Source organism: Nipponia nippon, unplaced genomic scaffold, assembly GCF_047370975.1.
Source record: "Nipponia nippon isolate SJK-2023a ecotype South Korea unplaced genomic scaffold, ASM4737097v1 scaffold_2, whole genome shotgun sequence".
In the NCBI taxonomy this organism is placed as follows: domain Eukaryota; kingdom Metazoa; phylum Chordata; class Aves; order Pelecaniformes; family Threskiornithidae; genus Nipponia; species Nipponia nippon.
The window spans coordinates 4161697-4188861 of record NW_028262336.1 but is presented as its reverse complement, the minus strand read 5'-3'; the positions used below and the strand labels follow the sequence as shown (position 1 = coordinate 4188861).

The window sequence follows — 27165 nt, the reverse complement described above, 5'->3', positions numbered from 1 at the left end:
CTAGGCTGCTGAGCCTTCTCCAGTCACTGCCTTTTCCAGGTGACTTACGCTGTTTCTTCTGGATTTTTAGATGAATGGGCAAAACAGAGATATGTTATCAGCTTATTTAAAGCTCTACAATTGCATGTGTTTCTTTAGACTGGAAAGAGAGATATCAGCCAGGATGAGCTTGCAAATTGGGCACAGTATGATGGGCTGTGGTGTGGCCAGGGTGAGGGACTTGCTGCAGTAGGAATGCTGTTTTGCTTTGCTCAGAGTGCACTTCCATGCCCATTTGTCTTCCCTTAGGTCAATCGTAAGGACTTGAGCACCCTCCCCTCCCTCCCCTCTGATCGGATTCCTTGTAAATGAAGCTCACTCGCTCCCTGAGGACCAGATTTCACTGATGACTGGGAAGCAACAAGTACCCAGAAAAGCACTTTTACCACGGACTCCACCTCAGGAGCACCAGGAGGTCGTCTTCTAAGTAAAACCTGTGCCCCTTCCGTGCAGACCCAATGTCTGCTGCAATGGATACAGAATCGACGTATTCGGGATACTCCCACTACTCAGGTCACTCCAAAAAAGCCCACAGACAAGGGTAAGGAAATGTTTATTTTTAATTACTTGCCGCTCTAAGCTAGGACATGTCCCATGGAAAAAAAAATTGTAAGCTAGGTTGAAACCAGTGGGGCCACAGCTCTGGAGGAGATAAATGTGGAGAGTCCTCGTTAGGAACCCAGTGAGGAGACTGGAAGCAATAATGCTGTTAATTTAATGATATTCAACTTGTTGGATGCATGCTGAGGTCATGTATGACCGGAAAGATTGGGAAAGCGCCGGCAGAAGGAATAGATCACTTAATTCATCCCTCATACTTTAAGAGCAGAGCAGAGTCTCTGGGGAGAAGTGTCAGACTTCCTAAACTGGTAATTGCCAGTTGTTTTCTCTTCTGATGCCATTCCTCTATTGTGTAACAACAAGGTTTCCTATCTCTCCCCACCATCCTCCTGGCTACTCTGTTGCTGGTGTGTTGGGTTTTTTTAATAGCATTTGAGTGGTACTTGAGTCTACAACAAGTCCTTTATCAGCATTGATTGGATTAGAAGTCAGGCTTTTCTGGACTTGAATAGCAAGTCCTCTTTGTTGGGGTAGTTCAGCAGCCTCAAAAACCATCTTGCTCTAAAACTTCTGATTACTTGGAAACATTATCTTTTTTTTTCCTGCATCATCATTAGTTTTGCATGCAAAACGTGTGCCACTTACAGTCTTTGCAACTTAGAACTGAGCTGGTCCAAAATAACTTTGCATTTCAGAAGCAATTATACTGTGTGGTTGGAAAAAGAATTCTTCCATTAAATGAAGTCTCTTTGCTCGCAGTCCAGTTATTGAGTAAAACATCTCTTGTTTGCTTTTTCTCCCTTCTTTAACCCCCCCCACCCCCAATATGGATTGCCCTTTGAAGCTTAGAGTGCAATGTGGGAAGAGCCTTCAAAGTTCCCAAAACAACATACAAAATCCTAGAGCCCCTTACTGTGAACAGGAAAAAGTCTCATCCCATGAAACCTTTGGGCTTTGGTAACTCCAAGAGAGATGCAATGGAGAGAGCAGAGCTGGGACACTGGATGCTCCTCGGCTTTAAGCCGGTCCCTGAGCACAGTGAGGGTCTCTGGTGCAAAGGCTGCTTTCCTGTCCAGGTAGGAAGGGGAGGAAAACATTGGTGAGCAGATTGGTGGGGCTTAGCTCCTCTGGAGACATTCTCAGATGAGAAGCCAGGAGGTCTACAAGGGTGCTCTGGAAGTAAGCACTACCTTAGTACCCTTGATGTTCTTGCTCACTTGGTAAGAGGTTAACTGTGGTTGATTAACCAGTAGAAATAAACTCCACCAGTTGTCCTACAGTGTTAAAGTCCTAGTTGACAAGACTACATTGCAGGAACTAAAGCTGTCTTGATTAATCCCGGGTGTTAACAAGTCCCTGTGAGACACTTTCTGCTGGTGGAGAGCTGTGTAGACCAGTTAATCCCAAATGGAGTTGCCAGTGGTTTGGGAAATGCAAGCTTCCCTTTCAAGCACAGCGCTGGCAGAAGCTGTTTTAAGAGAAGCTGAGGTGGTGGGGATGTACCCCTGACCCCTTTGCTCCCCTCTTGAATTGCTGAGAGGGTAGACTGTCCCAGCCACCAGGCTGTAGGCTGCTCTGGGCAAGGTCCCTTTCTACCTCTTCCGAAGCTTGTTTTGTCACAGATTGAGTCAATATTGATCAAGAGATGGGCAAGCATGACAGAGGTGTAGCAGATTCCAGGCCCTGCTCCAGAAACTATCTGATAATGTTGTTCTCCTCTTGCTCTGTTTGGAAAAGGAGTCGGGACAGGCACAAATCACCACGAAGCAAAGATGGCAGTCGGTCTGAGAAGTCCGTCACTATCCAGACGCCTCCTGCAGAGCCGCTTCTGGGGAACGATGCCTCTCGGGCAGAGGAGGGACAGGTAAGGAGGGAGTGAAAACAAACATGGAGTGTGGTTTCTGGAACAGGGCGTATGACTTACCAGCACGTGAGTAGAAAAAAAAGCATTGCTCACATGGTGTTAGTAAAGAATCACGACTTACGGGTATCCTTATTCATGCATGAAGCCAAGGTCTCAGTCAGTTTTGTCTTTTTCTGAGAGCATTATTTTTGACAGCAGCAGTACTGATGCGACTACTCCTGGGGCGCTAATTTGCCTCTGTCTTCAGAGCATCATCTGCCAAGCTCTATAGAAACATCTTGTTTCCATCATCTCGCTGTGCGTCATTCAGGTCAATCCTTTCACCTGTATGTGCACTTTTGTTTTTAAGCAGGATTTGCTCTGGGTAATAGTGTAAAGCACATTAGGACCAGGATCCCAGTAGGGAAAGGAGGCAAGATATGTAAAACTAATGTGAAATAGCTGGAAAGGAGAGTGAACTCGGTGAAAGCTAGTATATCAACGCTGGGTTAAATAAAGAATGGAATAATGCTGGCTTTAGATTGCACCTAGGATGGATCCAGTACTCTCTCAGCTCTAGCAGCTGGTGTGAAGGTGCATGTTCATTTTCAAAGAATGGCTGATGCTGCAAGACATAGAATGCAGGATGGTTCAGTGCCTCCTGGGTTGGATTTGGGGTGTGTTAATCCTTGGCTGTGGGGCTCCACCTCTGCCCTTGCAAAAAAAAAAAAAAAATTATGCCCAGTTTCCACCCAAATTGTGTATGGTAGTACTTGTAATAGTATTCATGTAGCTACAGGTGGGCCTACCATATGGTATTTTGTAATCAGATGCTTGTTTTCGTAAGTCCCAGATATTACTTCAATTAGATCTAAAGGTGCTGGTGAATTCTTAAGCCCTTGTTTTTGTGCAGACCTCCTCAGTGTGAATTAAATCAAAATAAGTCGATGAACAAGACTTTTCTTCTAGGGAGCAGGGTGCCCAGGGTTGGGTCCAACAACTTTGTACCACTGGAGATTTAGACTCATATTTCCATATAACTGCATGACTTTTTGGACTAGGCTTGCCTGTTGTCTTCTGGGCTGCTGTGGTGTTTCTGTCCCTTCTCTCTTCTGCAAAGTTTCTCAGTCCATCAAGTGGAGGAAACTATGCAGAGCTATTTCATGCACAAACATAAAATAGTTGAAATGCTTCAATTGCTTTACTGGAGACACTGGTAAAGAGGGAAATGTGATAGAATTATGCTGCTTTTCAGGACATACTACAATGCAGATATCTCTTCTGGGGCCTCTGTTTTGGTGAGAAGTGACTCAAAAACCCCTCATTAATTCAAGATGCTGACTGTTTGTGGTTGGTCTGTCTCAAAACCCTGCTGCTCTAGGCATGGGAGGTATTCATGTCTTGGAGTGCATTACAAGTTAAATCCCTGGAGTTGTTCAAAGTAGTCGTGCTGCCTGTCTACTCCTTTCCCAAAGGTTCTTGAAGACTCTTTCCTCTAACTCTTTTAAAGAAGTGAATAAAGGTTTAAAATGATGTCCGTTTCTTTAAAACTAAAAGCTTTGATCAGCATGCGTAGCTGCAGAAGTCTGGGGGAAAGTGTAAATCCTATTAGTGACGGAGGCTGCAGGAAGATAGACTCAGGAGGGTAGGAAGAAGAGCAAAACATGTGCTTCTGAATGAGCGTTGCAGCTACGAAGGTGTCAGGTGCTGAGCAACAAAGCGCTTGCACTGCCACTGTTTGGTGGGTATTTGTGGGAGGCATCCGGAGTCTTGATGTGCGTGAGTCACTCCAGCAGCAGCCGTGAGTCAAATCCATACACGTCAGCGTAACTCTTTGGCCGTGCCAGCACCAGGAAGGAGCAATTTGGAGGCATCGTGGGATGGGAGAAATACTTGCAGAAGTCCTCTGATGTTAGCTAGGGAAGAAACGAGACTTTCAGAAAACGTAATGTAATTTGAAGCTTGACTATATGGCAGCTGTATTTCAGGTAAGCTTCTTTGTGGCTGAGTGGCTTCTGACAATGTCCTGGACTCTTAACACCAGAGCTGCTTCGTAGTCTAGGATCCTCTAAATTTAAAGCCCCATACCTGAAAATGTCCTCTGTGACTGCTTGTGATTTGTTGGTTTAACTAAACTTTTATTAGAATATGTCAGCTATTGAGGGCTGTGCTACTGTAGAGAAGAATAAAAGAAAACAAAGTGGAGGAACTTGTTGGAAGTGTGGTTGCTTCTGTTACCGATGGAAAAAAGAATGTGTGAACATGTTTTTGATTGTGTAACAACAACTGGCTTGAAACACTGAAATGAAAGTTTCCCTTCCAGGTGCTTCTGTGGTGCACTTGCACCACAGAGTTTGTGGGCTGGAAGAGTGCTAGTCCTTGCCGTGCACATGGGAACTGATGATTACTGCAGTTTCCAGGAGTTATGTGATACTACTCGTTAAGTGTGCTGGAAGAGGAACCTCTGGGGTGCAGTGGGTGGCACAGCAAGTTGAGCTACCTGCTCTACAGTTACAGGTTTTTAACACCTAACGTTTATAGTCACTGGTTTGGACAAGTTGCTGTTGTTTCCAAACCTTTGTTAATTTTCAGGGCTGATTATTCAATACATTGAAGATGTTGCTCTTGCTGTATTTTTTTTTTTTTTCTGGGACTTAAGTCTGTTGTAGCAATCTTTTTCCAGGCAAGAAAAACAGACGACCTGGAAGGAATAACCTGATTATTTCAGTATTATTTTTCTTTATCTCTTCCTCCCTCAGGATGACAACTGGGGTGAGACCACGACAGCAATCACAGGCACCTCTGAGCACAGCATTTCCCAGGAGGACATTGCCCGGATCAGTAAGGATCTGGAGGACAGCGTTGGGTTGGACTGCAAACGTTACCTGGGCTTAACAGTGGCAGCTGTTCTCGGACTCCTTGTCTTCCTTACCCCCATCGCCTTCATTCTGTTACCCCAGATCCTGTGGCGGGATGATCTGGAGCCGTGTGGTACTGTCTGTGAGGGACTGTTCATCTCTGTGGCGTTTAAACTCCTCATTCTTCTGATTGGGACCTGGGCTCTGTTCTTCCGCCAGCCTAAGGCAGATATACCAAGGGTGTTTGTGTTTCGGGCCCTTCTGTTGGTCCTCATATTCCTGTTTGTGTTTTCCTACTGGCTTTTTTACGGCGTTCGCATCTTGGACTCGAAGGACACCAACTACCAAGGCATAGTGCAGTACGCGGTGTCTCTGGTGGATGCTCTGCTCTTCATTCACTACCTGGCCATTGTGCTGCTGGAGCTGCGGCAGCTGCAGCCCATGTTCGCTGTCAAGGTAGTTCGGTCAACAGATGGAGAGTCGCGATACTACAGCTTGGGGCACCTGAGGTAGGTACAAGCCCTTGAAGTCCAGCGGTGTAGATAAATGTGGCTATGCTGTAGCACGAAGCATCAACTGCTTTTGTACAGGTGATATCGCTGGTTTCTGAATCTTCCCCCAGAGGAGTCCTAGAGTATCTCCAAAGTTACCAGACTGACTGTCTCTTCCCCTCTGCGAGTGTGGGAGAGGTGGTCCCTGCTTCAGAGGAGTCCTGTGCATTTCTGTAAATGAAAAGAGCTGATGACACAACTTTAGGCTGGTCGTTGGGCTAAGCCTGATGAGATCTTTAAGATCCTTCTCTGGGTTTCTTGCCCTGTCTCCCTACTGGAAGAAAAAGGAGAGGCCTCCTTGTGTAGCCAGGGCTGGCTTGTGCTGTTTGGCTGTATGGGACAGGTGCCACGTTGAGAGCAGCCCTTCAGGCCGTGCAGAGCAACGCTCCTTGGAGCCTCCTGACAGCAGACCAGTCCACGTGGCAGGGGCTGAAGGAAGAAGTTAAGTGGCCCTGTGTGAGAAAGCATTCAGAAACCTAACGTGCTGTTGAAAACGTCCGTTTGTCCTCATTGCGCTGTGCAGCCAAGAGTTGTGCGAGGAACCTGAATAAACATCGCTCGGGTTGGATCGAGCACTGTCGTTTGGATCCTCTGCGCGCCTTTTGCGGCCAGTTGAGATGCTTGTGTTCAGGTGTTTGTGCTCCGAAGCCCGTTCCTGTGACGGGCTGGGGCTGCCTCGAAGGGCTTAGCCAGAGAGCTACACCGTGGGATCTGCAGGCTGCTTTTACTGACTGTGGACTCTTGCCTTGTTTCTTGTTTCAGCAGTTTTGTGTTGGCTTGAGGTTTAGTCCTGCTGAAGCAGTTGCCTTGATGCAGCCAAAATCTCCCAGCAGTTCAGGCATTTAGGAATAATATTTTTAATGAGTACTGGGGCACATGTAGGTGCTTTTTTTGACAGTGCTATGGTGCTCCTGGTTCGGTTTTGTAGCATGATGTTCTTTTTGTCATAGGTATGGATCAGTTTGCTGGGTCAGATGTATCTGAGTGTTTGGGAACTGTGCGATATCCATAAGTATGACATATGGATGCCTGCTTCCACCTTCCCGCTGGGGTTAATGTTTCCCTCAGCAAAGGTACAAGAAAGGACAGATGTCTCAATCTCCTTAGTTCCCGTGTCCTGTGAAGCTCTCTAGAAATCTCTTAGTTCCTGTGGCCTGTGAAGCCAGCAGCTGAGCTCTGAGCATGATTCCCCAGACTGTATGTGCACTTAAACATCTGTTCTGCTTATCCTGTCCAGACCCCTATGGCATGCGTATCTATTGCAGATGGAGAGATTAGTGTCTGCTGGTTTAAGTGGATGTAGGACCAGTCTCCTACAGCCATTAGCTTAGCAGTGGAATTGCTTTGAAGCGGATTTAGTGGTTGAAGCTCAAGTCTGGGAGTTGACTCCTGGATGTTGTTTCTGCCTTAATGGAAGAACTCAAGGCCTTTTGAGTGAACTAGGTCTGGACTCTGCTGTATTTTCCTTCTCTGTAAAATGTGTAGGATAGCCCCTCTTCTGTAAGGGATGTGCTCCTGTTGACTTAATGAAAGGTCACCTTCAGCGTTTAAAAAAAATGAACTAATCTCTGGTTTTCTTGTTAAACCAATTTTTTTTTTTTTAAACTTAAAAATTCCTCTGTGGGAAGTGACAGATCCAGCGTAACCTCTAAGACTAGGGAGATGGAGAGATGACTACCAAAGAGTTCCCCTGTGCCACAGCTTTGTGCCTTGAGGTGTGCCAGGGCAGTTCTCTCGTAAGCAAATTGTGCACAGAAAGTTCAGTACGTGTATGTATATACCTATATACACACACAGTGTGCAGGTTCGGTTGGAGAGAGTTTGCTGGTTGCTTGGTCGTAGATTGTGGGTTTGCGTTCAGAGGAATTAAGATCCCACGCCTGCCAAAGTCTGCATGCCTGGCTTTAACCATGTAAGTAATCTTGCCATTGGAGGCAAAGAATTTGCTCGAGAATCAAGGCCTAAATATTTAATAGCACATGTGTTAGAAACAGCGTTCTCTCCAATTCTCTCTTTGCAGCGAGGTTTTGAAATGCCTTGGGTGATGCAAGGGCAGCAAAGAGTTGTAAAACCTAGGGTGAAATCTGAGATGTATGAAAAATTAATAACTTCTCATTTGTTGGCAATCTGATTGCAGTTTTGTTTGGCGTATTGAATCCAAACCACGCAGCATGTAGATGCTTCAGTGTCCTGTGGTACGAGAGAGTCCTTTCAAGCGTGTCTAATAATGGTAAACTAGTGTTGCTTTTCCTTTTGTTTCTGACAGATGTGTATAATGTGTGCTGACGCATGTTCTGCAGCCTGTATGTCTTTCCATCTTTACTAACGTAAAGGTAGAAGGTTTGATCGGTGGCCAAGTGTCTCCCAGCTAAGGGGGAGTTCATTTTCTCTCTCTCACTACAAGCAACAGGGAGAGAGGTACTTGTGTGTAAGCGGTAAGAGCTGCTGGTCTTGGCCAGAGCGTGGCCCCAACGTCATAAACACTGTAAGAAGTGAATGCCGTTGGTATCTCCTTCAACATCTAAAGGCTTAGGATTGCGAGATGTTTATGCAGACCATGAGAAATTTGGGAACTTTTGCACGCTTTTGCAGCATAATTTTGCAAAGTTTCCATAAAAGTCTTGACACGCGTGTGGGTGAAGTGGCAGTCGGGGTCAGAAGGGGCTGCCTTCTGGCTGAGGCACAAGGCTGGAATGGGAGGCCTGTTGATGGGAAAATGTGCAGATAGGCAAGGACAGTTTGGATTATTCAGGAAGACTGGAGTAGCTAGCAGCCTTGTGGGTGTACTGGAGAGGTTGTAGCTACGATGGAGTATACATAAACTATTTGTTACTGCCTCTGGGCTCTCCATTTGCCACCACGCATGCTTGCCTCACCCCAGTGCTTTTAAAGGGGTCTTAGATAGGTTGTGGGCTGCCACCTGGAAGGAGGAAGCATGCTTTAACAGGTAGAGCAATCTGACTGCCTCCTGAAATCAAAACCTTGCTGCCTCAGTCTAGCCTTTTGTACTCTTCATGCTCCCAAACATCTTAAAAGTTTTGCTCCCCGGCTGTTCATGGAGTCTGTCTTCCTCAATAGCCCGGCGTGCTCCGGAGAAGCTGGTGGCAAGAAGGCTCTTGAGGCATCTTATCTTGTTCAGTGTTGCGTCTTGGAGTCTCTCTGGATTTTCCACAGGAAAATAGTTGATATCAACCTTTTTAATCCAAGGTGGAAGCTTTCAAATTCTAGGTCTTTTCTCATGTGGCAGAGGGAGCTGCTATGTAAGTACGAGGAAAACAGGCTTTCTGGGGGAGAAGGGAAGAAAACAATGGCTCAGCCACCCTTCTGCAAAACCATGTTTTTGCCAGGCAGCGTACAGACAGGATTTGCCACCCTCCCTGACTCCAAACATAGCAAAGAAGCTGAAAGTGCTGAGTTAGGTATTCTACTCCACCCCTGAGGGCCCTAGGTCCAGGAGGGTAAGCATATTTGGGAGTAGTTCCCCAAATTCATATTATAATCAACCTATTAATAGGCTGGCGTGGTCCCACCCCCAGCACTTTGGCTGTAACTTTTCTTCTGGGAGATTTGACTGCCAAAACGAGTGTTCCCTTTGGCATCAATTCAGGAGCTCGGGGGGGAGGTAAAAATTAAATTGGAGTCTCAATGAATGTGGTGCCAAGTCTCAGCTCGCTGACTGCTCTGCTGCTCCTGGTAGTAAGGGTTGCCACGCGGGGGGAATGCTTTATGGTGGTACGTATGGGTGAAGAGTGGGGAATAGAGTAGATGCAAGAAAGGTCAAGCCTGGGAAAATGCGAGAGAGGTTGGGTGGGGATGCTGGCGAGACTTTTGAAAGCAACAACAAAGGGAAACAAAGGTGGGGGAGAGCAACAGTAGATAGCTTTTCTGTTGAAAGGCTGATAGTTTTGTGAGCTGAGGCTTGGATTTGCAGCCGAGGCTTTGGTTTGTCCCTACGGATAGGGACACTGATGGCACCTGTCACCCACAGCTCAGTTCCTTCTGGGTGGCTCAGAAACTGTGTAGGAAGGTTGTTCCTTCTGGATGGCTCAGAAACTATGCAGGAAGGATGCTGCTGGAGAAAACCTTCCTTTTCTGTAGTTAGGATGTTAAACATATTCCCTTCCTCTCCAGTGAGTACTTTTTCCCCACCCTAGAGCTTTGCTAGTCTAGACAGCTCAAGAAAATGAATGGCTTCAAACACGTAGTAATTACTGATCTTACACATAGACTGAATGTTGGGCTCCGGTATAGTCTTGCTTTTCTCAGGTTAGAAATGTCTGAGAGTGGGTCTTGCTCCTCCCTTTTGCTCATCCTTGCAGTAGGGATATGAGGAGCAGGGCCATGATAGTTTGTCATGTGTCGAGCTGTATGAAGTACAGAGACCTTCAGTCTGCTTTTCTGTCCTTCCTAACATGGGCTTTCCTTTATGAACCAGCTGGCTGGGAAGCTAGTGGGGAGGCCTCTGTATGCCTTTGGAAACAGGCTACGGCTTTTGCAGATGGCTGGGAGCTGGTAGATGTTCTCTGTCCAGCTAATCAAGAAAAGCTTAGTACTCAGAAATAGCAGCTGTGTATGGAAAAAGTCTGTTAGAGCATTGCCTGTACCCGTGTTACCCATCTGCATTTGGATGGATGTTTGCTGAACTGTGGTTTAAAAATCCAAGAAGGGAGCAGCTGCTTCTTCCAAACAGGTCCCGGTTTCTGAAGAGCCTGCACCTTCCCTGCAGGAACTATCAGTATCTTACGGAGAGGTCTGGTGGCTTGCACATGCTCACAAAACAAAGCAGATGCATACATGTTTTGTGGAAGGGGAGAACGTTCAGCCTGTCTCCCAGCTGAACTGGAGGCGGCAGAGCAGCTGTTTCTTAGGTGCTGTGTGAGCCCTTACCTTTAATACAAACCAGAGCTGAAGCAGAATTGCATGGTGGAAGCCGATGCCAGTTTTGACCCAGCTGCTTTGGGTTGGCAGTCTCGTATCTATTGAACCTGTTGCTTATAAAGCTGATCTCTAGGCTGTCAGTATTTACTGATCTGATCTGACGAGCACTCTCTTGTCTGTGTCCCTTGCTGCTGCTGGGGCCACGTTCCCTAGTGAGGGAGTGTGCAGGGGGCTAAGGAGCGGGAATAAGCTGCTTCATACTCCAGCCTGCATGTGTAAGCCTCGCACGTCTGACCTTTCAACAACGAGGTGTTGCTCAGATAGGCCTCCCCTTATCAAGGGTGAAATTTTTCTAATGGAGAACACCTGGCCAACAATTGAACTATACAGAGCGCTCTTGCCTGGAGTTGTGTCAACACTTCTCTCTAGGTTATGCTGTCCTAAAATCTCCCTACCCCCAAAAGGAAAGCTTCCATGGCATATAGACACCCTTGTTTCTGTTTCTAGCGTGGTGAAATATATCAGCTTAACCATGGGTTTAGGAAGCTCAATCTCTTGCCTGAGGCAAGAGCCACTGAAATCTTGCTGTTTTCTGCTGAAGGAACTTCATAACGTGTGTCTAATTGCATTGATGGTTCCTCGTGTGACTGATCTCGTACACTTGTGGGCTATTTCTGTTCCCAGTCGGGCGGTCAGAAGTGGGGCTGCAGAACAAGCACTGCTGCAACGCTGTACCTGCCCAGCTAAATCCTGCTGGAGGCACTCTGGGCTTGGACGCTCTTCCTTCTACCCTGCCTGCAGTTTGCTTGGTCTGCGTTCCCAGGGACCAGAGGAATTACACTGACCCTCCCTGGGGTTTCTTCAACCCTCGCCGTCTTCCATAGCGATAAACACTGTGATGAAAGAGATTGAGCTGATGAGTTTTTATCTTGTTCTGTAGCAAAACATCTTATTAACTGTCCTGCTGCCTTGATTACAGGAGCTTCCTAGAACAGCAGGCTCCACAGACCAGCGACTTTGCAGAGCAGCTCTGTCGCCAGAGGCTCGAGCCGGGGTGAAATTAGCCTTGTTCCTGAATGCATTTTTTTCTGTCCTGAAATCTGTACAAGGCACTCTGATGAGCGTTTGTGTGACTGTCCCTCCCCCCTGCCCATCACCAGACCTGATGAGCACCAGCATTAAATAGTCTCTCCTCCCAAGAAGTTCTGGGATAGCCAGCTAAATGGGTGTTAATTGCATCTGCAAGTGTGAAGCTCCTGCAGAAGCTGAGCTGTCTGCTCCAGAGCAGCTTCTTTAGCACTAACTGAGAGGTGTCAGACTTGTGACCTCCGAGGCAATATCCTTCCAGCAGCACTTCACATAACTGGGTGTTTACAACCACCTTTTCGCAACTCATCATCTCCGCAGCTGGGCTGCTTCTCCATGCTCCCATTCCTGAGCTTGCAGAACTCTCCTGTCCACAGTTGTGTGGCATGGGCAGCTGAGCATTAACACCCTTCAGACACCCCATGCCACGGAGCAGGGAAGGAAGCTCTGACTTGGGGCTGAACTAACAATGACTTAATGGGAAAAGACTCCCAACTGCATTCCTAGTCATTCTTAGTCACGGGCCATACCTTTCCCCGCTCCCGCCTGCATCTGCTGCCACGACTCCAGGAGGATGGTGCCACAGAGAGCCATTCCGCTGATTGCTCTTGCTGTGAGGGTACCCGTGGAATTGCAGAAGGGAATTCTCCAGCAGCCTCTGAAAAAATGTGTGCCGTTGCCTGCTGAGCAGGGAGCAGTCTCCTTTGATGCTCCAGACGAGTTACGGGAACGGTGCCTTGTTCTGTTTTATGAGGGTCTGTCTGATGGTGCATGGGGTGTGTTGTCAGCGAAGACCAGATAGGACATCTTACTTGGGTCAGAGCAACACCTCATTAAGAGGATGTTTGTTTGTGACAGTGGTGAACAGCAGACTCCAGGAGTGCCAGGTGCTTCTCATTAGAGGGGAATGGAAAGTTGAGGATGGACCATCAGTATCTGACTGCATGCACAACTCATCTGGGAGTTTCTGATGTGGTAAAGCCTGTCTCCAAAGCCTGGGAGGGCTTTGCTTTTCTGAAAGGAGCATGTTTTCCTAGCCTCTTGCCTTTCTGCATATTCTTTTCTTGATCTTTGATCACCCCAGCCGCCCCTGGTGCACACACCACCTCTCCTCTCCTCCTCACCAGGAGGAGCATGGAGTTGAGCGTGCTAAACCACAGCCCAGGGACCAGTTGTGTGGTGCTCCTGCAAATGCACCGGGCAGCCTTGGCGAGTGGTGCGGGGCGATTGTTGTACCCTGGAGCAGTCTCACATTTTTTGAATACTTAATACTTTAAAAAGTTTACAAGCCTACTTTATAATGAAGGGCCTGCTGTCAATTATTAATCCCCCTGGCTAGTATGGTATTACTTGCTCCCTGATGGGGAGCTGCTAGGCTTCGGTCCTTCTGAAAGAGATGGTGTGGAGGAAATGCCATTGGTTTCATCTGCAGGGGTTCTCCTTCTTGTTGGTTAGTCTTTCAGAATCAACACTGCCCAGAAGTACAAGAACAGCATGCACTCTAGCCTACCCTCTACTTACAGGGTTTGTCAGCTAATTTCTTTTCCCCTGCTGTCGGTGCCCTCCAAATCCCCTGTGTGTACCACCCACAGAGACAGATGGTCTCCCTAAGCTGCTGAACAAATTTTGTGGCTGTGAAGATACTTTTATCTTCAAATGCTGGGGGAAAAAAAAAAAAAATAATCCGCCCCCTCAACCTTTGACATCCATTTTTTTGTGGTGAATGATGAAATGCAAATATTCTGCGAAGGAGCGAGCTGTGTGCCCTTTCAGGGCAAGGAGGAGGCTCACTTTTTGTTAAGAGTGCAAGAAATCATAAATTTACAGTTCTCGTACAGCGCGATCAAGTAATATGTCCAAGAAAATTGGAAGCTAATTCCTGACCCTACCCTGAAGGAATAAGGACGAGTTAATACAGAGCTGGGTGGTAGTAAAAGAATTTTTTTGTTTCTCTTTGCCACAAAACTGAGGGCAATATTTTCACTTATAACTTGATTCCCCTTCCAGCACTCGCTCCCCTTAAATGAACCTCTGTGCTTAAATTCCCCTTGTGCAATTTAGGTCAACTGGGGACCTCAGCTGACAGTTTGGGGAGGGCTATTCCCCAGTTGTCAGCAAAACTGGCTCCCGGCACAGCAGTGAGGACCTTGGCTGCGGTTTGGGGGCTGATGACTCTGGCTTGCGCTCCCGAAATCCTGTCAGAGGGTCGTCTGCATCCTTGTCGGGGCTGGATTTTTTGATGCTCAGCTCGGAACCGCAGGCCGTGTCCCTGCAGCCCCAGCGTTGTTTGTAGGGTTGCTGGGTGCTGGCTTTAAAATGAGGCGGCTCTTGCTTGTGCGAAGCCTGCTGGGGGGGAGCTGGGGTGTGGGATGCCCTGTGGTGGAGGGATGCTGTGCAGGGAGCGCTGGGCCGTAGTTAGAGAGCCCATATTCCTCTGTGTGCAAGGATCTGCTGGCAGGTGGCATCAATCCTGCATTTTCAGGCCTTTCCGTCTGGGCTTGCAGGGAAATAATGCTCTGAGGTGTTGTGAGAGGAATCCTAGAAGTTGAAGCTGTTGTATTGACTCAAATGACAAACTTCATTCAAAGTGTGGCCACGTTAATCCTGTCCTCTGCTGGGGGTCAAGTAAGAGGTGGTCCTCTTTCCTGAGAGAGCACCCTGCCAGGCTGCCGTTGGAACCAGAGCTGAATACTGCTGTTTCATGGCAGCAGCGCCTAAATGTGAAGTCCTGTTACAGCACTGAAGTTTTGCTGCCAGTAGAAGCTTTGAACGCTTTCTTTCTGTTCTTTCCTTGGAGTTAAAGTTGCATTTCTTAGCCTTCACTTAAAACCCCCACCGCACCCTTAGTTACTTCATAACTATTAATGTAACTTGAAGATTTCCTTGTCTGAAGACTCTGGCCTTATTTGATGCATGGTCAGGCTTTAAATTATCTTTTGAAAATGTAGACTCTTGGAAATTTCTTGCCATACCTGCCAGTTCCTGCATATTTTTTTTTTTTCTTTTGAGGCTCAGACTAATCAGAGGCATAGCATACATGTATGTTGGGAAGAAGAAACGCATCACTGTCACGGATTATGCTACTCCCAAGGACTGGAAGTGGTAATCCAGGGTACCATGTATTGCCAGCTGCTGCAAGGTTCCTAGGTGCTTGAGTTGGAAGCTAATGGGTGCCCTGGAGCTCAGGGCTCGGGGGAGTCTGGTATTTCATCCCTTACCTGTCTGCACTAAGTGCCTGTTTCACTCTTGCATGCAGGGTAAGCTCTTGGTCTTGCTCCCAACTCCTGTGTTCAGAAGGTAAAGCACACCTTGGTGCCGTCCTGTCCCCCCAACTTGTTTGAAACTCCTTAAATCCTAAATATAACCTCAAGTGCATAGAAACTCATGAAAGAGGTTAAGCCTCCCTCAGAAATACTCGGTACACCCCTCAATTACATAAATGTTTGATCATAGTTTCACATCGCTTCTTAAACTGATGCTGCTGCAAAAAAATATCCTGTCAACTGTCTGATCCTCCCTCACCGCCCCCAAAGAAATCTTGTCTGGTTGCACAGGGATCTGAATGGTGGAACTGGTAATTTGTATGTCTGTATTACCTATGTAGCGTTATAGTTTGTGTGTGTATCTTTCTCCCTGGATTATTTAGCCCAGCTCAAATTCTGCAGTCTTTTTAACTGCCCTTCTGGTGCTTAAGGGTTACGAAGGCTTGTGGTGGCAGAAGAAAGGTGTGATGGGGCAGAGGGAAAGAGGCAGGACAGCATCCTCTCATGGCGGCAATGGTTTCACTGAAAGCGGTCCCGCCGCTGCCTGCGTGAGGAGACAGGTTGTGCGCGTGTGTTGCTGCAGCCTGCGTGGCTCTGTCCGCAAAGGTGTGCTCCTCTGCTGAGCTTGGGGAAAGGAGAGCAGCCAAGTCCTTGCTTCTCCTCCCCTACCCAGCAGGCCTACAGGGAACCAGCTGTGGCCCAAACGTGAGGGACAGGTCTCATGTCCCAAGCCACATCCCTTAAGGTGCAGAGCCGGACGCGGTGTACCTCATGGCAGCTTATTGTTGTGGGATCGGTGTAGAGTCAGATCATCAGCTGTGAGACGGGACTAAATTATTGTCTTGAGTATGCGGGTCTCCTTCCACAGGGCTCATTGGCCTCAATAGCCTGCTCAGCTGTGGAGATGTTAACCGTAAGATCGACTTCAGCAGTGTCCCTGACTGTCCCAAATTGGTCGTGGGACTGTGTCAAATTGGGCGCAGACAAGCGGAGCCTGCTCGGGGTGCTGGCAGCTGGGTGCAACACCCGCAGGTGCCTGGGGAAGCCGGCTTGCCCCTTCTCTGTCGGCACCTGCGTCTGTCTGGTGTGCCTGTATCTGCCACGCCGGGCAGGTCCATGGGGACAGCTCGGCAGCAGCTTCCTCCCATCATCTTTTCACTGAAGTTGTCCCCTTTGTGCTCTTCTCTCACTGCCTTCCTTCCCAACCTGGCAATTTGCTCAATAGATAAAGGAAGCCTTTCACAGCTTTGGTTTTGCTTCAGTGTGAGCAGACGGCAGTTGGCTTTTTTTTTTTCCCCCCCCTCTCATAAATAAGCAAGTTAGTATTCTCACTAGCTCCTTTGAGGATACCCCACCGCTTTGCAAAACTGTGGCATGGAGGCAGACTGCTTGGTGTGCCGGCAGGGCGCTTGGAAAACCCATTTGTGAGCTCTAGCACGTGGATCCGGTAGCTCCTGCTCTCCAGATCCGATTGAACTACTACTGGCTCCTGAGGGTGCTGGGTTGAGCTTGTGGTGTGGGTGTCTTGGCCAGGTGTTGGTTCGGTTCACCGTGGGTGTCTGGGACGTGACGGATACATGGCCGGGCACAGGCAGCTCCTTTGCTCTCATCTTTTTTTCTCCGCGTTGCAGCAGTCCCTGGGGCAATGAGGTGCTGGTAGCAAGGGCTCGCTCTCTGCTTGATGAGAAGGTAGCACCTTCGCCTGTTTGAATGTGTTATGTGTGATCAAAGGGAGGTGGATGTCTCTAGTTTGAGAGCCGTTGGGGCATCTGCATGTGGTTATTGGTGTCTGAGGAACTGGTTGAAATCCAGCCCAAGCTGTTAGTGCCTGAAAGCTGGTGTTGTCCACCGGCTAATCCATGAGCTATACCGTTTGGATTTAGTGGTTCTGCTAGGTATCTGCATGGTGAGTAAGGGCTTGAAAACAACCCCCCCACACACGCTGTTCGTCTTGGAGAGGCGGTCTTGGCACAGAAGGATGCGAGTGGTTTGCTTTGGAGCCCGCTCCCTGGCAGCTGGCTTCCTCAGCCTTCTGGGGGAGCGGTTTGTCGTGCTGCGCGCTCAGCCTTTCACAAGCTGCTCTTTGAGATGCAGCCCCTGAAGCTGCTCTTGTCGTACCCTCACGTACCCGTCCCCACGGATGGGCTGAGGTAATCGCTGCAATGTACCTTTGCCGCATGCTAACAAACTCCCCTTTGCTGTTCTCCGAGAGGGCGGGAAGACAGCCTTTCTGGTTACCTAGGCTGACCCCCTTGCAATAAGGCATCCTGGAATTGCATACAGCGAACCTGGGAAGAAGCTTAGGCTCAGCGAGGGCTTAAGTCTTTCCTTTCTTGTGAAAAAGAGTCCCCTGCCTCCCGTAGGAAGCTCTTCTGGTGCTCCAGCACTTCCATTGCTTCTAAAACTCACGTTAGGCTTTTGCAGCTTATTTCTGATTTCATTTTCTATCTGTTGAATATGATGTTGGAGGTAACGAGTGTCCCTATGATCTTTGCCTCCCTTGGCACCGTATACCGTGAAATGAGATGTTCACTGTGTTACTGAGGAAGAGAAGTGTGGTGCTGTCACAATATCTGACCTCAACACAGGGACTGTCTTTTCCTGGTAAATCGTATTATTGGACGTTTTGGACCACTCTTCGAGTGAGAGGATTGCGCTCTCCTCCTCCTCATGATATATCACTGCTAGTGTCTTGGGTTTTTGTCCTAGCTAATTATACTAGCTGCCACCTTCAGCTGTGGGAAGTGGAAGCAAGGGCAGTGTGGCTGTTGGGAAAGCATTCATCGAAATTTGAAGTTCTAGCAATAAAGGTGACTGGGAAAAACATTCAGCCTGTGTGCTGGTACCCTGAAGACCAGTTAACTTCCCGAAGTATCAGGCTGGAAAGTTTCTCAGAAGGAGAACTGCAGTGGGAGCGTGCCTGTGGGTTTACTGGGGTTTTATAGCTGCTTGCTAAAATTTAGCACTCTCTACTTCTGTAGCAGCATCTTCTTAGTACTGGCCTGGGAATACTTTTATAGGGTTCTTCAGGGAGGCTTAAATAAGCAGCTTGTTTGGGTTGTATGACATAAAGGAGTAGATTCCCCCCCCCCCTAAGTTTGGTCATACCTTCCTGTAAAATCCTCTGTTTTAAAAGCTCCTGTTTCCAGCTTCTCTTCCAAATAAAAAGATTAGAACATAACATAAAAAAAACCCCAACCTGAAAATGAATCCTACTCTCCCCTTCTCATTCAGAAAATCTGTACGTTGAAAACCCTTCTGCATCAGCAGTGAACTACTGTATTGCTTAGCTGGTGTCTTGATTCTGTTTTTTTGTCTCACAAAACATGAGACTTGGCGTAGAGAGTGTGTGTGTGTGTTGGAGAGCACCGTGTCTTGGACCATGCAGGGCAGAAAAGGGGAGATCTGCGACTAGAAACGGGGCTGGTGCTCTCCTTAAACTTACAGTGTTCATGTGACGGTTGTTCAGATGCCCAGTGTTGTGGGGTATGGGCACACACTTAAATTCCTGTTCTTTTTTTTTTTTTTCTTTTTTTTTTTTTAAAGGCTGGGAGGGGAGAGAACAGATGGGGACTGGTTGCTGCCAAACTGTGGGACAAACCCTGTGTGTGTGTTTGGGCTCTATATAAATTGCACCATTAATGGATGGGTGTTCACTTCTTGGGGGGCAGCAGCTGTGCGACCATCACAGTGACAACCTGTTACTATGCTGAGGTTTCCTTCCCTTCCCCAATAACGGCCTGACCTTGCAAATTTTCTTCCTTGCCTGACCAAATGCCAGAAGTCAGGTATCTAAAACAAACTCGCTGTGTCTTGGTCGCCTGGTGCCGGGGAGGGTGAGGATTGCACTTGCCTGCCTTAGCTGCATGGAGACTTCAGTTGTGGTTGTCTGACAAGAAAATGTGGTTTTCCTGTTCCTAGGGGCTGTGGTCTTGTTCTCTTGACTCTACCAGACTGAAATGCCATTGTAGTTACGACGATCAAAAGGCATTTTTCTACTCTGCTTGTTTGGCCGCAGCTGCAGAAGGAGTTCCTTGTCTTGGCATCTCTGCCGAGATCTGACTCCGTCTCTGTTTACTGGAGAGGACAAAACTGTAGCTAAGGCACCGGTGCTGCTGCCGGCGCTGCGAAGCGCTTCTGCATAGCCTTGGTCCTCTTGGCCTTGCTTCAAGGTGCTGCTTGGGAAGGATAGCGAGTACCAAATCCCTCGCGCTCTGCCAGCTCGTGGGAGATGGCCCCGGCGTGGCAGTGCTGCCCAGGGAGCATCTGTCCAGGCAGCCTACGCTGGCCTTGCCCCTAGCTGTGGTAGACAAAGCAGGGTAGCAAGTCTGTGTAGAGGATGGTGGAAATACCTTCTATAACTGTTTACAGCAGGGATGTTGGTGTGGGAAGCGTTTTAATTTCAGTTGTCTATTTCCAGTTTTATTTCCAAGGCTTTGGTCCTGGTGACTTTCCTTTGGAAGAGTAGCCAGGCGTGGTGAAGGACCAGGAACTCGAGCCCCGGCTCTGCGCCTAGCAAAAGGGTATGTGAAGGAAAGGGGTTTTCCAGGAGGGAGATGTGACTGTAGAATCATAGAATTGTTTAGGTTGGAAAAGACCTTTAACATCATCGAGTCCAACCATTAACCCAGCACTGCCAAGTCCACCACTAAACCATGTCCCTAAGCACCACATCCACCCAGCTTTTAAATACCTCTGGGGATGGGGACTCAACCACTTCCCTGGGCAGCCTGTGCCAATGCCTGACAACCCTTTCAGTGAAGAAATTGTTCCTAATATCCAACCTAACCCTCCCCTGGCGCAGCTTGAGGCCATTTCCTCTTGCCCTACTGCTTGTTACTTGGGAGAAGAGACCGACCCCCACCCGGCTCCAGCCTCCTTTCAGGCAGTTGTAGAGAGCGATAAGGTCTCCCCTCAGCCTCCTCTTCTCCAGGCTGAGCACCCCCAGCTCCCTCAGCCGCTCCTCCCCAGCCTTGTGCTCCAGACCCTTCACCAGCCTCGTTGCCCTTCTCTGGCCACGCTCCAGCACCTCCATGTCCTTCTTGGGGCGAGGGGCCCAAAGCTGAACACAGGATTCGAGGCACAGCCTCACCAGTGCCCAGTACAAGGAGACAATCACTGCCCTAGTCCTGCTGGCCACACTATTCCTGATATAGATAGAACCATAGAATCGTGTAGGGTGCTTCTGGGAAGGCACAGAAGTTTTCCGAGCCTGTTGGGTGTGAGCTGACAGCACTGCCAGAGAGTAAGAAGTGTTGTGGATGAGTAGCTGAGCACTTCAGGAGACCTCAGCATCTCTTGCAGTGGATAAGCTTGATGCAGACGTATGCTGGAGACAGCCGGTAAGGCCAAGCCAGCTCTGCATGGAAGGTTGCTTTGTGCAATCCTTGCTCAGCTTCACTTTGAGGTGCCAAAGCTTCCCAATGGGCTGTGGCATGTATTTCATGTGCCCAGAGACTTTGGCTTGTTTTGATGCTGTGTCTGTTTTGGAGAACATAGAAAAACGTTGTTTGAAGGAGAGAAGTCTATGTTGGGAACTGTTTGATTAAATAACCCTGGGCTTCCTCAGCCCTCAATTAGCACAGCAGTGATCAGGCCTCTCTGAGTATCCCTGTGGATTTTAGGTGCGTGACTCGCCCTAAACTCCAATGCTACAGGATTTGCACCCATAGCAAGGTAGGGAAGTAGGTGCTCTGGTAGCAAGCAGCTCTTCCTGGATGTGCATTTATATCTGTCTCTGTCGCAAAAGTGATGATTAGCAGTCTCTACCTGATGGTCGGTATAGTATCGTGACAGGCTACATTTCTAGCTTAGCAGGAAAGCGCAAAACTGCTAAAACCAGGTGAGCGATGGCTGCTGCAGCCTGCTGGGTTTGACCCTAGTGTGTCCAATGGCAACTTTGAGCATAGGGGTGCAGCTTCAATCTTTTTTTTTTCCCCCCTCCTTATTTTCTTTTTCACTAACCCTTTCCCACCACTTCAGAAGATTCAAAGCCTTATTCTAGAAACCGGCAGGGCCCAAAGCTAGTATTTTGATTATATAAACAGGCTTCTTCCCTTGTGCTTTGCTTCAGTATGGCACTGGCTTGTTTTCCTGGAAATCCTCTGAAAAAGCCAATTTTAGTATTGGTGTAGCTACGTCACAGAATGCAAATACAAAGCCAAAATGGCCTCTGAGCCACAGAATATGGCAAGACCTCAGATATCAAAATCCCGTGTAGCAGCAAGTATTCAGGCAAAACTGCTCCTGACTTACCTTTTGAGAGAAAAAAATTGGCGATAGTTGCTGCTTTTGTGTCACGTAGTCCCCTCCTCCACTTCCTTGGATGCCCTGTAAAAGTTAATTCATTACTGTTTGTGAAGGACTGTGTTTCTCTGCTGCCAAATGCCGCTGAGGTACCCTGTGCTTCTTTTGGGTCTGCTTGTTTGCTTTCCTTGTTGGCAGTGTGCTGTGACATGGCCGCCTTCAGGGTAGTAATAATTTAAAAAAAAAAAAAACCAAACACAAAGCAACCCTCCAACCACACAAAATGCAAAGCAACAAAATGTAGAGCCTTACCGATATTGCCTACAAGGAAGACTGGGTTTCTAGTAGGTCACTGGCCTGTGCAAGTGGTTTTTTGTTTTTGTTTTTGTTTTTCTCATGTCATAGGTTTTCTGAGTCTGAACTGTTGCATGAAAATGGTTTTTGTGTCCTGATAAGCTTTTCTGTGTTCTGGTAGTTTGTTACAATGCCTGAAACATATTGAGCTGCCAGATGTGCTTTGTAGGACATGAGGAAGATCCTCACTCTGACCCTCTCCAAACAGGCAGTTAAGTATTGAAACTTTCTGTTCATTTTCTTCCTGCCCCTCCCCATTCTTTTAAAATTGTAAAGGCAAGGAAAGCCTCGGTTTGCTGAAGTGCGAGTGAATGCAGTGACCGACGTGGTGCTGAACTCCTCCCGAGACACTTCTGCAAGGAAACAGCCTCTGAAAGCGGGCTCCGGGAAGACTGCCAGTTTCCATTCCCATCGGAGCTGGCGTGTGGGTGGAGAAGAGGCTTGCTGCAGCCACTTCACCTTGCTCGCAAGGCAGCAGAGGGTCTGCCCTGCAGTGGAAAGTCCCAAAAAACTGAATTTTTGTTGTGAGGCAGCAGGCTTCTATAGCGTTTTGCTCTGCTCCTACGTGCTCCTCAGGGCTGCTCTGGATGCTTATTTGCTCGCGGTTACCCTCCTCCTTGCACGTTGTGTTGCACAAGCGCGTTGGGTCCCTTTCTGCTGGGCTTGTGACGGCTGTGCCTGTTTCGGGGGGGTTCTCGTCGCTGTGCAGCTCCCCTGTGGGGCAGGGCTGGCTGTCCTGCGCTGTGCAGGGTGAGGCTTCCCCTTGATGTGGGTGAAGAGGTTGAGCAACGCAGCCCAGAAGGCTCTGATTCAGCCTTCTCCTTGCTCTTGCTAGTTATTGTGACCCTTCTAATTTTCTTGTCTGCAGCATCTTCTCTTTAATTCTTTTTTTTTTTTTTTTTTTTTTTTCCCCCCTCTTCTTCTTTAAAAGAGAATTTGAAGAGTTGCAGTCCAGCTGTCTTCCTAACCTGCCATGCTTAGAACGGGACACATGGTAGACAAAAATGGGCTGGTAGAAATTTAGGAAACTGATGTTTAATTACGGTTGTCTCCCTAGAGAGCAGACCCTCTGTGTGACTGGGGTATCTCATATGTGGGACTGATCCCGTACTGGATTTGCATCAGCAAAAAATAGCTAGTTTTCAGGACGATGATGACTGCTTATTGCAACGTAAAAGCTTTATTGTGTTTGGATTTCAGGTGCGTGTGCCAGTGAATTGGTGGGGCAGGTTATTTAGTGAGGGGATGGAAGGGGTAGTGGGTGGGGAAAGCTGGCATCCTGATGATAACGTTCTCTGTGGGGTCCAGGGAAAATGTGTATGGATTAAAATAAATTATTCTCTCCTGTGATGCATTGTGCTTTGTCCTAGTAGAGCTAGTTGGTCAACGGAGCACCTCCCAGACATTTCCCACTGCTGGGATGGAAGTCCCCACGCTGCCTGAAATGAGCGCGGTGTATTAGCAGAGTATAACTCTATTTTTACCTTCTCGTTTTTAGTTGATCCCAGTCTTCCAAATGTTGCATTTTGAGATGAAACTCTATGGAGTTTTACCTTTCTGGGAAGCGGACATGGAAAAACTCGGTCATGTTTGAATGCAGTCAGAAGGGGGAATATGTGCTGCTGCCGCGTGACTTCTTTTTATGAAATTTTGTTTTTAACCTGCAGCGAATTCACAGTAGAAATCAGAAGTTTGGCAGGGAGAAATAAACCGGCTTTCACTTCTTCTGTGTCAGCGCCTACGTGTGTGTGGCAGGGGTCAGTCTGTACTGCTTCATTAAAGGAAGATTATTTACTTGATTAAATAGTGGCTTTTTATTCCGTATCAGTAGCTGAGTGCTTAAATGGAGTTGCTTTTAACAAACCTGATACATGGAAATATGAAGGACTGGCACCTGAAAAGTAAAGCTTCTTTAAGATGCTCTAGCTGGATGCAAAAGACCCCACCAAACAGTCCTAAAGATGGAATTTGCTTCAAAAAGCTAAATTCATCATTTTAAAGGTTCACGGCTAATGAAATATGTGGCGCTGTACCATAATACTGACTGATGAAGGTACATGGTGAACCAGTCTGGGTTTGTTCTTCTTTCTGAGAATCTCGTGAATGGGCTGGCATCTATGCTTAATTCACTGATCGGTGGGGGGGGCAGCTGGAGAATGAGGATGGCAGAGGGAGGGTGTGTGTTTAAATTACTGGGGCGTGATGCAAAAGTTTAATATTAGCATAAGGCAGAGGAAAATTTAAATTGCTCCTCTGGGAGCACGCGTTGAATCAGTGGTAGTGCCGAGAATTGAATTTAGGTCTTAATTTGTTCATGTCTTATTTTCCCACGTTACCATCCGTGTAATGTTTTCTTCCTATGTTGTAACATGTGTGAGAATACTTGGTTGCTTTCCTTAGGAGAGGCTTTGTTGGTAAGTGTGAACTTTACAATTAACTGGCAACAAATGTGTTGGCAGTTCCCTTACAATTTTTGTGGGTTCAAAATGAAATTAAGTGTGGGTTCTTGGCAAACTCCAGCTGGCTGAATCGGTGATCTTGCTGAGAATACTGTTGCCAGCCGGACGCCACGCTGGGGCATGGAGCCAGGGCAATATGGAGAGAGCTACGTCCTAGATCCTGCGTGTCTGTTGGCTTTGTTTTTAAACACCATAGCTCTGGCTTGTTTTGAAATACTATCCTATTTGTTAGCAGCAGTGCCTACAGACATCTCTCTGTTGTTGAAGTGATTGCAAAGGAAGATACCTCTGGGTTGAGCCTTTCCCGCTGCTGGCGTGTGTGCTGTTTTGCTCCCGTGTGTCATCATTTTATGTAGAGGCATCCCTTCAAAGGGAGGGAGGGAGTGTCACTGCTCCTTATTCTGTCCCTTGCCTGGGATTTAACAAGCAATACTGAGGTAATCCCTTCTCCGGCAGCTGTAGTCCTCAGGCAGCGATCTTATCTTGCTGTGAAAGCTGAAGAGATTGGGCTCTTGTCAGTGCTGGGATGGAGGAGATCTGAGGAGCTGCGAGGCGCGGCTGAAAATGACTCAAAGGGAAAAGCATCCATCCTGAGCTGGTCCCTCCATCTGCGCTGGCTGGCTACAGCAAAACCAGCCCGGTGCTCTCATCTTCAGCCCGGGCAAGGTCTCTGTGTCGCCGCTGCCCCGCTGCTGAGGCGGGCTGAGCTCTTGCTCTGTATTTTCCCATATTGCAGGCAGCCTCGTGCTTCAGTTTATGTGCTGCCCTTGTGTAGGGATCTCTTGTCATCCTCCTATAAAGGTGAGGGCAGAGACATTTATCTTGTTCTCAAATGAAATTTCAGGTCCTAGAGAGAGTAATTAATATTCTCCGTATTGCACAGTTCTGTGGGCGTGACAACCCTGTTCCAAATAATGTGGCTATTTCTTCTTTTTCTTTTAAGGAAACAAAAGAACTTGTTGCATTTTGGGGGGTTTTGTCTTGTTTTGTTGTTTTTTTTTCTTTTTACCCTAGCATCCAGCGAGCTGCACTGGTGGTTCTGGAGAATTACTACAAAGATTTCACAGTCTACAACCCAGCCTTGTTGACAGCCTCCAAATCCCGCGCAGCCAAGCACATGGCTGGCCTGAAAGTCTACAACGTTGACGGTAGGTGAGGTGAAATGTAGTCTCTGAGACTGGGTGGGATGGGGAAGGGCTGGGTTGGCTTTCTGCTTTGTTATGCACACATTCTCACCTTTTTGCTTTGCCAAATCCTTGTCTCCTGCTGGAAATCTTCCTAACAGTGCTGAGTTGGCCGGTTCCAGATGACTTTACAGATGCATTTAGCCCACAATAAGGCTTTTGTCTTTGCCAGGTGAAACGGCCAAGTTTTGGATCAGGCTTAATTATTATGTGGCTTGACAAGCGTTTCGGCACCACTGCTTGTTTTAGGCAGCTTCTGCTTTTTGTCACCCTTGGGTCATCTCCTTGGTTGTGCTAGTACAATAAACACAACCTTTAACCTAAACGAGTTCCTCAGTCGTTTACCATGCCACTTCCACAGGCAGCCTTCAGGAAAGTGAAGGAGGTTGATACCAATGTGGGAAGAAGCAGCAGCCTTAGCAATAAATGAGCTATACCTGGCTTACGCGTGGTCTTGCTCCCAAATCATTATGATGCTAAGCAGTTCATGGAAATTCAGAGACAGATAACTATCCCTCTTGAGCTTTGCCGTTCTACAAACCTGTTTCAAACTTTTGGGCTTTAAAGAGGCTTGTGGGAGGATGGATGAGTGGATCACTGTGGACACTCAAAGCAGTGAAAACTGGACTTAATCATTTGACACTCTTAAACGCTATCAGTGAAAGCTAGGCTTGATAAGCAGGGTGTGCCTAGCCATCACAGCCTTAGTAACAGTGTGCGTTCCTTTGATGGAAGAGCTGAAGTTGTCTAGGGAAGCTTTTATGGTGAAGGATGGATGAAGCCCTGTGACAGGGTGTGGTAAGGTACCTCCTGCCCATGAATTCATTAGTACTGAAAGGGTTTGAGAGCTGGAAGGGAGGAGGGGCTGAAGGAAAGGTGGCTCTGCGTGCAGGGTGTGGAGACCAAAATATGAAGAATATCTGTCACATGGGAAAACGTGAGACGTGGTTGTTTTACCTTCAGCAAAGCTTCAGGGCCTTATGGGGTTTTAATTTTTTTTTTTTTTTTTAATTTTTTTTGCATTTTTGGTGACTTCAGAAGTTTCAAAGACCTTATTCTAAATGTTTCCCCAAATCTGATGCAGCACTTCTGAGTCTGTAAAATTAATTAGAGGTTTAAATCCTTCCAGTGAGATGTCCCCATCCTGACAGAGGAAGGGTGAAGGGAAGCAGCGGGGAGGGAGATGGGCAGGCTTGCTCATCGTGTGTCCCCTGCTGCCTGGAGTGAAGAAGCTCTCAGGTGGGGGAGAACAAGTTGAGTTGGAGAGCAAACAGACTTGCTCTGCACTTTTCTAGAGGTGAAATCTTTCATTCCAGCTGCTCACTCTCGATGAGACCTGGTGTGTGGAAAGTGAGGGCTTCCCAATCCCACAGGTGTCTGCACACCATTCCCCCCGAACGGCCCGCCAGGGCGGCTGCCAGGACGTGCCATTCTGGTTACTAGCTGGCATGTCTTCTGCGCTGCAGCATCTCTTCAGGACGTGGCAGGGTCTCTGTTCCTGCGGTACCTGCTGGGACATGGGGACTCCCAAGCTCGGAGGAAAAACTGCCGGTCTAGTAGCATTAGTAGCTTGGGAGCTGCAAGCTCGCAAAACTTTGTTGGAAGAGAAGGAACCAGAAGCAAGCTCCAGATGTGGCTGGCAGGCCTTTCCGAGTGTCAAGCTCATGAGCCTGCCAGGGCCTGAAAACTCGTGCCTTCCCTTCTGGGGCAGTGCCGGTTCCCTGGGCTGTTCCTTGTGCAATGCCGCTGCCGTTGCGGACGCGGAGATCTCGGGCTGAGAGGCATGTCCTTAGGAAGACTCTCATCCGTTTCACAAAGCAGAGCGTAGTTCTGGCTGCAGCTT

At 47.9% G+C, this 27165-nt stretch overlaps 1 protein-coding gene across 4 annotated transcripts in view; it reads left to right on the top strand.

Moving 5' to 3' along the window:
• VANGL1 (VANGL planar cell polarity protein 1) overlaps nucleotides 1–27165 on the top strand; it is a 47464-nt gene that overhangs the window by 8586 nt on the left and 11713 nt on the right. For 3 of the 4 annotated variants that reach the window (XM_087756835.1, XM_087756834.1, XM_087756832.1), the window contains 4 exons: nucleotides 289–580; nucleotides 2338–2464; nucleotides 5203–5810; nucleotides 25153–25286. In XM_087756835.1, the coding sequence (XP_087612961.1) occupies nucleotides 498–580; nucleotides 2338–2464; nucleotides 5203–5810; nucleotides 25153–25286 (952 nt within the window). In that variant the 5' untranslated portion in view covers nucleotides 289–497. Of the gene's footprint in view, nucleotides 1–288; nucleotides 581–2337; nucleotides 2465–4766; nucleotides 4961–5202; nucleotides 5811–25152; nucleotides 25287–27165 lie in introns of those variants that run through there. The other variant, XM_087756836.1, reaches the window with a different exon arrangement.